Raw genomic sequence first — 11,633 nt, 5'->3', positions numbered from 1 at the left:
AGACTTCTTTCCTCCCAGGCGGCTGGTCAGACAGACCTGGGGGAGATCCCAGCCCTGCCACGTTCCCTAGTGCTCCTCCCCTACGGATGTGAAGTCGTCACACACAGCACAGGGCCCGGCGCCCACTAACCATGGGCGTTCAGTGCATGACGACAGCATCGCTCCTCTCCCTGGGGGCCATGACACATGAACACCCAGCGCTGGGCCAAGGAAGCGGGAGCCACATGGCCCTCTGGGGGCGGGCCAGCCTCAGTGCTCTTCCCTATGAAATGGGAATATCACTCCTGCACACAGTCAGTAAACCAGGGATGCTACCCTTGGCACCATGTCCCCAGGGAATGCCATCAGACCTTTTTAAATCCACAGTGAGGCTGGGGAGTAAGAAGCAATCTCTAATTACTGGAAACATCGCTAGTTTTTGTCATGACCTTTACAGAGCAGTTTGGATTACTCTGCGGCCCCAGTGACACACTCCAGGGAGCTGGTAAACAGTAATTACATGGCACTGCATGTGAACAGACACACCAGGGAGCCAGGCGCTGGGAAAAGCCCTCAGTGACAGAACAGGGTTCATTTCAGGCTTCTAGACAGGCATGGGGTCCTCTTGTCCCCAAGCGCCCTGCATATCCTCCGGGTGTTCGAGTCTCTGGGGCCACCCCTCCTAATTATAATGGTTCCTCCCCAGTAGGTAATTCCAGGGCCTGACAAGCCAGTGGGGCCAGTGTGGGTGCTGGGCCTGCACTTGAAGGCTCCCAGGCTGAGCTGTGGATATTCAGAGCTCAGGCTCCCTGCACTTGGCCTGAAGCCATTCCTCCACTTCATCTGATGGGAACTTTGAGACCATTTTATGTCTCAGGGAGGCCTGTCAGGGTGAACGAATGCTTTCCTTACTGGCTGCGCTGAGCTGCAGAGAGGGAGTGCCTGCCAGGCATCAGGTGCATTGGCCTGCCAGAAAGGGGGCTGTCATGAGGTGGGCTCAGTGGTCCCTTTGGGGAGCGCTCTGCCCGGGGGGTGACTGCCCTACCCCTTCCCGGCCCAGGCGTCCCCTGGAAGCTGCATGTCTGGATCGAGTCTCTGAGGACGTCCTTCTCCCAGTCTCGGTACTCGGTGGTGCAGAGCCTCCTGCGGGATTTCAGCTCCATCAAGGAGGAGGAGTACAACGAGGAGCTGGTGACCGAGGGCTTGCCACTCATGTTTGACATCCTCAAGACCAGCAAGGTGAGACAGCCCCGGAGGCCCCAACAGCCCACAGGACAGACCTGGAGACTGACACACAGGCAGACAGACCACAGGATGCAGACAGACCACAGGACGGACCTGGAGACTGGCACACAGGCAGATAGACCGCAGGACGCAGACAGACCACAGGATAGACCTGGAGACTGACACACAGGCAGACAGACCACAGGACGCAGACAGACCACAGGACGGACCCGGAAACTGACACACAGGCAGACAGACTTAGGGACAGCCCCCTCACAGGGACAGAAGGACACAGGCACCCTGTAGGTGGAAGTCCAGCCCTCGCCCGGACCCACGTTGCCTGACTGCAGAGGCTGGGGGTCTGTCTTGGGGGGAGCCTGGCCAAGAAAGCAATCAGGGGAGTCGGTGTGGAAGGACCGGGCCTGCCTCGCCAGACCAGATCCAGGTGGAATGAAGGGCAGTGCTTCGCTGATCCTGGCCTGGACTTTTGAAGCTGGCCTGGCATACCTGGAGCTGTAAACACACGGCCTCCAGATGGGGGTCCAGCTGACAGCCCTCCCTGCCTCTCCCCCCACAGAACGACTCGGTCACACAGCAGCTAGCGGCCATCTTCATGCACTGCTATGGCAGCAGCCCCATCCCCCGCATCCCTGAGCTCCGCAAGACGCTGCCGGCCAGGCTCGGTGAGGCCTCCCCACCTCCTCTCCCCTCCCTCTCATCTCTGTCCTCCTTCCCCCTCCCAAGTGCCTGGGCGGCGGGCGCCTCCATCATCCCCTTCTCCTTCCACCCGTGACAGATCCTCACTTTTTGAACAACAAGGAGATGTCAGATGTGACCTTCCTCGTGGAAGGAAAGCTGTTTTATGCACATAAAGTCCTGCTGGTGACGGCTTCTAACAGGTAGGCAGCCCAGATAACGAATTCTCTGCTCCCCTGGGAAGCGGAGTGGTGGGGGGTGCAGCTTCATTTAGATATGAGGTGACGGGCAGGCTGGAGAAGAGCCTCTACCCTAGAGAGAGTGGTCATAGAGCAGGGGACCCCCCCACACCCACAGGGGATAGAGGGACAGTCAAGAGGGGACCCAGAGTTCTCCAAGAGGAGCTGAGTCGTTCTGGTCAAGCCATTGCTTTTGATGATTAGAAATCATGAGTGTTCTAACATGAAGGTTGGTTTTCCAGCCACAGGTGTTACGGTCACTAAGCTAGAGGGCAGCTGGGACAGGTCAGGGCTCAGCCCAGCCGTCTGTCAGCCTAGGACGATGTAAAACGTCACTTGCCCAGAATTCTTTTGCGAGCACAGCAGTGATTTTTAAAATGCTCCTGTCCCCTGGTGACCGGTCAGGCGATGGATGGGGCCTTTGCCACACGGTGATGGAATAAAAGTCACGTTCAAGCCCCTCCTTGTCTCATCTCCTTGGCTCCAGGTTCAAGACGCTGATGACCAATAAATCAGAGCAAGATGGCGATGGCAGCAAAACCATCGAGATCGGCGACATGAAGTACCACATTTTCCAGGTGTGTGTACCTCAGGGCTGAGGACTTTTCTAGGGGTGCCCCTCCCCTCCAGGCCCCCGACCCTGGCTGGTCCATCTGGGTGGGGTCAGCTGTGAGTCAGTCATAGTCTTCCCCTCCATCCCTAATGCCTTCTGTGTTTTGCTGACTCAGTGGTCAGGTTGGAGCATCTAGGCTTTTTCCAGCCAGGATAGCCTTTCCCTTGTGAGTTTGCAGCTTCAGAGTCTGTTTCATGGGCCCTGAGCTCTAACCACTGGGTGAGGGGTCTGGGCAGCCTGATGGGCATGTAAGGACAGGTGCACACCACACATGCAACTTGTGAGCCCTTGTCCTAAGTGAGCTCCCAGTGCACAGACTTGCCTGAGCACTTGTTGGGAATGCAGAGCCTCAGGCCCCATGCCAGGACTCCCCACAGTTTAACAAAACCCCAGGTGGGTGGAGAGTGGCGTGCACGTGCACCGGTGTGGGCCCATCACTCCTTCCCGGCATCAGACCCTAGCTGCGCCGGCTAAGCAGAAAGAGCCACGGGGAGCCCATCCTGGTCGTGAGAGATCATCAAGGTCGGGACTTGAACATCAGAGGTTGCGTGATGGACGCTCCACAGGCTGGCTGCCAGGAGTGGCAGGCGAGGTCTGGAAGGGACTGGCTGGGGTCTAAGCTGATCCCCAGTGGGGAGCTCCTTTCTAGAAAGTGGTCTTCAGGCTGTAGGGGTGACCCTTAGGGGCTGAGACGGAGGCTAAGAGGCAGCTGGTATGTGAGCCCAGGACCTGGCCTTGCCCAGGACAGGCTTGTGCCTAATGGGGAGATCACAGCCTCACAGAAGCATGAGGGCCACCATCTAAAAGGGTTTAGTCCCTCTCTCTTGTTCCCAGCAGTCATCTGTGTAGCATTTAGTCACTTATGGGTACCATGGAGGCAGTGGTAAACAGGACAGGGACCCTGGCCTCCAGGAGACAGGATTATGAACGAATGTGACTGGGAGTGGTGGGGGAGGCGCCAGCAGTGCAGGAAGGGGCGCTGAAGCTGCGGAGGAGGAAATTTCCTGGGGACCAGGGTAGTCAGCCAGGTATCGGGAGCTCCAGGTAGACAGAGCAATGCATGCAGAGACCACGACCACCAGAGACCACACCCTGTTCAGGAAATGCTCTCTGGCCAAGTCGTGGCAGCCATTCAGAAGAACATCCAGAAATGAGGCTGAGGCTGCCCCCAAGGAGCCATCGCATGAAGGGCTTGCGCTTTAACCCAAGGATAGTTAGAAGCTGCTATGAGGTCGCCACCATCGCTGACACTTAGCCAGGCATGGTTCTGAGTGCATTTATCAGTCACAGCACAGCCCAGGGAGGTGCACACATGTTGTTATCTGCCTTGGTCCATGAGGTGTCGCAGGCACAGAGAAGTTCAATAAGTTGTCCAAGGTTACGCAGCTGGGAGGTGATAGAGCCAGGGTTCAATCTTAGGACGTGTGGAATGGTCCAGTTTGCGTGACCTCGTGCACTCTGGAGGGTGACGGGAGGATGGGCAGGACTGCAGCCAGGGGAGCAGGTGAGAAATCCAGCTGAGTGATGATGGCGACTGGTAGAGGCAGCAGGATAGAGGGGTGTGGATGAGGGGAGAATGGGGACTTGGCGGCAACTGATGACAGGCCTTGGAGGAGGCCCAGGGTCGGGCGTAGGGTGTCTCCCCTCCCCTCTTCCCATCCCTTGAGCCAAACTCCCTGGGGAGGGGAGCAACTCTAGAAAGTTGCTTGGCTAAGAAGCCCAAAGTCCAGGTGAGTTGGAGCGTGAGGTGGGGTCACGACCCGACCCAGGAGGCGGATCTGAGAAGGGCAGAGGGGACTGGGCGGGAGGTGGGGTGAGGGTGCACGTGTGACAAGGGTGACCCCCCCGCCATCGAGGCTGCACGTGCTCAGCAGGGGCTGACGCCCGAGGCCGGAGAGGCCATCGAGGCTGCACATGCTCAGCAGGGGCTGACGCCCGAGGCCGGAGAGGCCATCGAGGCTGCACGTGCTCAGCAGGGGCTGACGCCCGAGGCCGGAGAGGCCATCGAGGCTGCACGTGCTCAGCAGGGGCTGACGCCCGAGGCCGGAGAGGCCATCGAGGCTGCACGTGCTCAGCAGGGGCTGACGCCTGAGGCCGGAGAGGCTGGGCAGCCCTTGAGGACTTCTCAGGGTTGTCACGGGGTAAACAGAGACAACAGGTCTAACCTCAGGGCACACGTGGGCCTGGGGCATGTTAGCCACTGGCCTGGCCCTGTGGGTTCTCTGGGAACAAAGCTCTGCCATCCTGCAGGGTTCGGGGCGGGTGTGGGGCGGGGGCAGGAGAGGGGGGCGGCGGCGTGCGGCTGAAGCCATCGATCCAGGTCCGAGGCCTCCTAAAAAAGCCTAAGTTTCAGAGCAGCCCCCAGACATCTCCTTGGCTCTCACAACACAAAGAGAACCTGAGATCTTTGTTTTCTAAAACAGGAAACAGAGGCCCAAGGAGATCTAAGCAATACTATCTCTAATAGAAAGATAATACTGGGCACAGAGGTTATGTAAAATTGCTTAATAGATGAAGAAAAAAGAAACAGGTGAAATTAATTTTATTCTTATTTAACTTAATGTAGCCAAAATGTTTTATTCTTTTCACACTAAGTGTTTGCAATGCAGTTTTGACACAGCACGTATTAATTCAGAGCAGCCATGTTTCAAATTCAAAAGTCACAGGTAGCCAGTGGCTATGATTAGACATCACAGGTGTAGACGCTTGCCAGGGTCACTGCCGACTAAACCTAGGCCTTTGGGGGATAGCCCTGCCGTTCTGATGTGGCTCTTGGCCCCGGTCCTGGCCCTGCAGTACTGGGGGCCTTCCTGTGGTCATGCTCCTGGTGACCCACTCTGGGCAGAAGGAAGCGAGGCCATCCCTGCAGCTGGTCCTGCCTGGGGCCCCCCTGGGAGCAGCCCTTTGCCCGCTCCAGCCCTGCAGGCTGCCTGCTTTGAATAACCCACATCCTGCCTGGGAGCTGCGGGGCTGTGGGAAATTAATGTCCGCAGCTGCCTGCTAGCAGCCCGGTTCCCCCAGCGAGGCTCCAAGAGGGCGATTCTGGTCCCACTTCTGTGGGCTCATCTGCATTCAGGTGCCTCAGGGAGATCCACAGGCCACGAGAGCTGGGCCTGGCCCAGACCAGCTCCAAAAGCAGCAGGAAGCCTCTTCTAGGCCAGGAAGAGAAGCCACAGGCTGGGCCCCTTCTCACCTCGGGGCTGCCCTGAGGCTAACACCTAGGAAAGAATCCCTGGAGATGGGAGCCGCCCCCCTCCCAGTCCTGGGCACTCAACTCCCAGGGTGGGGGATGGCGGAGGAAGCCAGACGTGGGCCCGCCCGAGGCACACGCTGCCTGGAGTACGGGGACACAGGTACATCCGTGTAACTGTAAGATCTCCACCTGAGCTCCAGCAGGGGCTGTGCAAGACCTCTGGGAGCCCGCGCTCCTCTGAGGGGAGGGGGCGGGCTGATGCCTCCTGGACAGGCCTTGGGCCTGGACGCGGCTGGCAGGCCTCTTCCCTCCCCCGCCCTGCCCCAGCGTGGGCTCCTTTCCTCTAGACCCTCTGGTGCCCCTTCCAGCCTCGGGGCCAGTCCTAACAGAGCCCGACTGTGCCGGCTGGAGCTGTGTTTACTTATACCCTTGCCAGCTCCTTGCTGGGGCCGTTTCTTCAGCCAACCAGGGAGAATCATTTTTCTTTTTCCAGCTGGAAACTCCCCAGTCTCCAGCATGATGGCAGAGCTTGTAAGTCAGACCTCAGCAGAACTAAACATAGCCCCTTCCCCAGGCCACCTCATGTCGTGCCGCAGGGCCGCCGGGGTCGGCAAGGTGACCTCTGGGCCAGGTCCCGGGCCTCAGCGCTGCACTGGCTTCCAGGAGGAGGTCGGGATCTGGCTAGCACTGATGGGGAGGTCAGGACTCAGGATTCTGCGGGTAGACAGTCTCCCCCTCAGAGCCCCACGTTTAGAATTTCGGTAAGAAGAGAAAATGAGTCATGAGGTGTCTGGTGTGCTGGAAGGGTTCTGAGGAGGCGGGTCCGCCTCATCAGCCTCCCTGCCTGGCCTCAGTTTCCCCAGCTGTGAAGAGTATCCGCCCTCCTGGGCTCACAGGGCTGTTGTGAGGATTGAAGCAAAGCCACTCTGTTGAAAGCAGCTTGCCATACGCATTCCAGGGGAAGCACAAAAATACCTGACAAGAGTCGGGCGGTGTGCAGACACTGGCACAGAGAGGTCATGGGGCACTGAGGGCCAGGCAGCGGCTGGAGCAGTGCTCAGCGTCAGGGGGCACTGAGGGGCCGGGAGCGGCACTCCAGGGGCGCTGGGTGGGGACGTTGGTGCTGTGGGTCCACCTGGCACTCACATGGGGCCTTTTTCCTGCAGATGATGATGCAGTATCTGTACTACGGGGGAACGGAATCCATGGACATCCCTACCAGTGACATCCTCGAGGTGAGGACCTGGCCTGTCAGGGAGAGGAGCGGGGAGCCCCTGAGCGCATCTACCATGCCTGTGCCCAGCAGAGACATCTGCCAGGTCTCACCCACCCTACTCTCAGAAACACAGCATTGGAGACATGAGGAGGGAAGGAAGGGGTCCTCTGCAAGGACCCCCTGCTTCCCTGCAGGTCCTCGCTCTTCTGAGCGCATGGGAAATGGTGCGCCTGTGGAACCCAACCTCCCAGGTGACACCTCAGGGTTAGAAGGGCCACCCCTGAGGATGGAAAGCCCGGGAGGATCAGAAGGCAGCAGGTATCCCCCTACCTTACCAGGTTACTGCTTAGAGAACGGACCTGCTGCTGGCCACGCGCCTGGCTACAAGGTCGTGCAGATGAGCAGGCAGCTCGTAGTTGAAGGCCTCGAGACATGAGAAATTCCAACCAGTGTGTGTCACCTATCGGATACCTCCCAAGGTGTCCTAGCAAATACCTAGATGGCCTGGGGTAGAAATAAATCAAGGCCATCGGACTTAACTGGCAGGTGGGCAGGGAGGGTCCTGGGGGTCAGGGGCTCTCTGTTCCGTGATGCTGGGGCCACGGGCCTGGCCCCGCTCCCCTACGGCCTGTCTTCCTCCCACCAGCTATTGTCAGCTGCCAGCCTGTTCCAGCTGGACGCCCTGCAGCGGCATTGTGAGATCCTGTGCTCCCAGACCCTGAGCGTGGACAGCGCGGTGAACACCTACAAGTATGCCAAGGTGAGGGCCGCCACTGCCGCCCCCGCCCCCCATCACTCACCCTGCTGTGCCCTGGAAGCTTTGAAGGACAGTGTCACCCTCTCTGTGGCCTGAGGTCATGGCCGCCCAGTAGGGCGGCCCCGCAGCTGGGGAGCTGAGCTCTGAGCCGGGTGGACCCCAGGTCCCATGCCAGCTGTGCCACACTGGGCAGTGAGACCTAGGGCAGCAAAGAGCAGAGCCCCTCCAAGTCAGATCAGTTTTCAACAGTACTCGAGTTTCTCCCCAGCTTGGTCCTCCTTAGTCTTCCTCCTTGCAGCAGATGCCACGGTCACCTCCCACACCCGCAATGCATCAGCCACCCCTCCCCGTCCCGCTACCTCCACTCTCCCTGCTCTTGGACGATCGCATTGGCCTGGCCTCCAACACTTCCTGGCTTTCGCCCTGCAGTCCACAAGGCTCTTTGAAAAGTGTGAAGACCCTACCACTCCCCTACTGAAACTCTTCAAAGGTTTCCCACTGCAAAGTAAAGACCCAGCCCTTATCTGTCACCCCTTACGAGGCCCCCAGGACCCTCTCCCATCTCCCCTTCTGATGCTTCCCTCTCCCTTTACCCGGCCACATGGCCCCCATCTCTTTCTCGTTTCCACCCCAGGAATGCTGCAGTCCCCCAGCAAGTCTCCTCCCCCAGCTGCCCCCAAGTCACACACCTCTCTGCCCCTTCGCCCCTCACTGCCTCAGAGCACTGACTGCTGTCCATGGTCACCTGGCCTGGTTGGTTCCTTGGCTTCTCTTGTCCCCCTGATCTGGAACATCAGCTCTGAGAGAGCCTCACGGACCTGGGCCTCAGGGCCTGCACCCGGTGCCTGGCCCAGAGAGGGCACTCAGCGTTCAGTGAGCCTTTACCACATGAACACTCCTGTGCTGGGCCTTATGCTGCACATCCCACCGTGGACAGCCCCTGCCCTTAGGGAGGGAGCTTCCAATCCCATGGGGATGACGACCGCCCCTCAACAAGCCATCACCAGCAGGACCCAGGCCGAGAACAAGATGCCAGGATGTTCCTGGTGGCACAGCTGGGATTTGAACCCAGATCAGTCTAACCTGTGGAGATGCAGAGATGGAGAAAGCAATGGCACCCCACTCCAGTACTCTTGCCTAGAAAATCCCATGGACGGAGGAGCCTGGTAGGCTGCAGTCCATGGGGTCGCTAAGAGTCAGACCTGATTGAGCGACTTAACTTTTCACTTTCATACATTGGAGAAGGAAATGGCAACCCACTCCAGTGTTCTTGCCTGGAGAATCCCAGGGACAGGGGAGCCTGGTGGGCTGCCGTCTATGGGGTCACACAGAGTCGGACACGACTGAAGTGACTTAGCAGCAGCAGCAAGGTGCAGAGATAGGGCCTGCCTGCCTCCCTGGGTCTGGGGCTTGAAGGTGGACCTTTGCCCATGAGGACTGCTTGGGGGCAGTTTTGGGCAGGGCTGTGCTGAAGCTGTGGGTCTCACCCCTCTCCCTGCCCCCACAGATCCACAACGCCCCCGAACTGGCCCTGTTCTGCGAGGGCTTCTTCCTCAAGCACATGAAGGCCCTGCTGGAGCAGGACTCCTTCCGGCAGCTCATCTACGGCCGCAGCAGCAAAGTGCAGGGCCTGGACCCGCTGCAGGACCTGCAGAGCACCCTGGCCGAGCGCGTGCACTCGCTCTACGTCACCTCTCGGGTGTGACGTGTGGGGGCGGCTGGCTCTGTCCCTAGGCCTCCCGGCGGGAAGAAAGGCTGGGAGCTTCCTGGGGGTGTCTGGGTCAGCACAGAGCCAGCACCGGTGGACACGCTGGGGCCCTGCTGGGCTGAGACTGGTTACCGGCACTCTTGGAGCCAGACTCGGGCAGGCCCAGAGCCTAACCATTTGCTCGACCAGGGATGAGCCAAGGGCAGGTGTGGCCACAAGTGGCCCTTCCCCACACCTGCCGCCTGCTTGCACCGGAGGGCTGCCGTGCACTCCCTCGTGTGCCCCTCCCGGAGGCCCGCGCTGATCCCCGCTCTGCTCTGCACAGCTTCTTGTCATGCCCTCCAGGCTCTAACCAGCCCACTCCCAGGGCCTTGGGCAGCTCAGACTGTCCTAAGTGGGGCTTCTGGGGGGTGTGGGCATTCTTAGGAATGTAGAGAGCGTATGTTCTATCTAGGCCCCAGGCCGTTTCAGTCAAAAGCTGGTGTTTGTTTTTCTCACAGTGTCACGTCAGACACTGAACTTAAGGCTGTGCCTTTGAAAGACCTGATGTGGCCTCCAGGGGGCCTGGGGATCCTTCGAAGAGGGTCATTTTCAGTCTATTTCCTTGGTGTCCAGGCTCCTTTGGGCAGAGGGACCGCCGGCCTGCTCAGTGAGTAGTAGAGAAGGCGGTTAGCTCCCCCCGCCAGCGCCTTCAAAGCTTTTGGTCTGAGCCAAGGGCGGCATGGGCAGCGTGGAGGAGCCTGGTGGCCTCCGCTTGTGTTGCTGCTGCTGTTTTCAGGGGCCAGTGTAAAGGGGATGATTCTGAAATCCCAAGCCTAGAATTAGGCAGAGTCCTAAACATCCCGCCAGTCCAGTCTCTCCAGTGAAAGAGTCCTTTAACTTGGACTAGGGAGCAGGGCCCAGACTTCCCATTGGGAACTGCGGGTCTTGGGGAACTTAAAGGTCGGGGCTTTGGTAGACGGGAAGGACTGGGAGAAGAGGTCCTTCTACTTCCCTGCTACCTGCCCCTGCCATCCTGTAGGCTCCAGGCTCCCTGCTACCTGCCCCTGCCATCCTGTGGGCTCCAGGCTCCCTGCTACCTGCCCCTGCCATCCTGTAGGCTCCAGGCTCTCCGGGGTGGGGACGCATCGCTGGGCCTGGACCCTCATCGTATTTATGTACCAGACATCTGAGGCGTCTTCCGGAACAGCTTGTGCCGGATGTCCCCTTTGGCTGTCTGGCCGTACCTTAGAAACTATTTATTCACCAGAAGCCCCAGGCACTTTAGGAGGTGTCCTTTCAGTCACCTTGAAAAACCCTGGGGGTTTACAACCCTGGAAAATATTTTCAACTAGCTGCTTGAGCTGGATGTACAAAGGAATAGGTGTTATTTTATTGCTGTAATATTGTATGATACTGTAACTATACATTAATGTTGTCACTTATTGTAAATGTACTATGGTTTTATTAACAATAAACACTTGTTAACAATGACCTTGGCCTCATGGCTCCTTATAGAGGGTTACCCAAAGTTCAGAGCTAGGGAGGAGCCCTAAGGACCAGGAAGAGAACCCAGAGCTGATTCCCTGTTACCTGAGACACCTGTGTCTCAGAGGGAACAAAGCCTCTCCCGGAAGCTGTGCGTGGCCAGCCGCTAACCCCTGCCCTGCCCCTCCCAGGACCTGAGCCTGGATCCAACCCTCACTGGGCCCGAGTCTTCCTGTTCTGTCAAATGGGGTAGGTGTGTTCCCATTCGTTAAGTACTTACATGGCGCTGAGCTGGACTGGAAGGACGGGAGCCCAATGCCAGGAAAAAGCTGTCAGATTTTGGGGACATCCGGACATCTAGTTCACAGAACTAGAACAAATAATCCTACAATTTATACTGGAACCACAAAAGACCCAGAATTGCCAAAGCAATCCTGCAAAAAAAGAAAGCAGGAGGCAAAACTTTCCCAGACTTCAGACAATACTACAAAGCCACAGTAATCAAAACAGCACAGCACTGGCACTTATCATATAAACAGAC

At 58.3% G+C, this 11,633-nt stretch overlaps 1 protein-coding gene across 1 annotated transcript in view; it reads left to right on the top strand.

The window, feature by feature from the left end:
* Window positions 1–11,098, top strand: part of ABTB2 (ankyrin repeat and BTB domain containing 2) — a 186,459-nt gene extending 175,361 nt beyond the window's left edge. The window contains exons 11-17 of the mRNA XM_019975495.2: window positions 1,040–1,218; window positions 1,781–1,886; window positions 2,000–2,102; window positions 2,626–2,716; window positions 7,111–7,179; window positions 7,807–7,920; window positions 9,425–11,098. Of these exons, the coding sequence (XP_019831054.2) occupies window positions 1,040–1,218; window positions 1,781–1,886; window positions 2,000–2,102; window positions 2,626–2,716; window positions 7,111–7,179; window positions 7,807–7,920; window positions 9,425–9,622 (860 nt within the window). The 3' untranslated portion in view covers window positions 9,623–11,098. The remainder of the gene's footprint in view (window positions 1–1,039; window positions 1,219–1,780; window positions 1,887–1,999; window positions 2,103–2,625; window positions 2,717–7,110; window positions 7,180–7,806; window positions 7,921–9,424) is intronic.
* The last annotated feature ends 535 nt before the right edge of the window (window positions 11,099–11,633 follow it).

This window comes from Bos indicus, chromosome 15 (genome assembly GCF_029378745.1).
Source record: "Bos indicus isolate NIAB-ARS_2022 breed Sahiwal x Tharparkar chromosome 15, NIAB-ARS_B.indTharparkar_mat_pri_1.0, whole genome shotgun sequence".
Taxonomy (NCBI): Eukaryota; Metazoa; Chordata; class Mammalia; order Artiodactyla; family Bovidae; genus Bos; species Bos indicus.
This window is presented reverse-complemented; position numbering and strand designations above follow the sequence as displayed.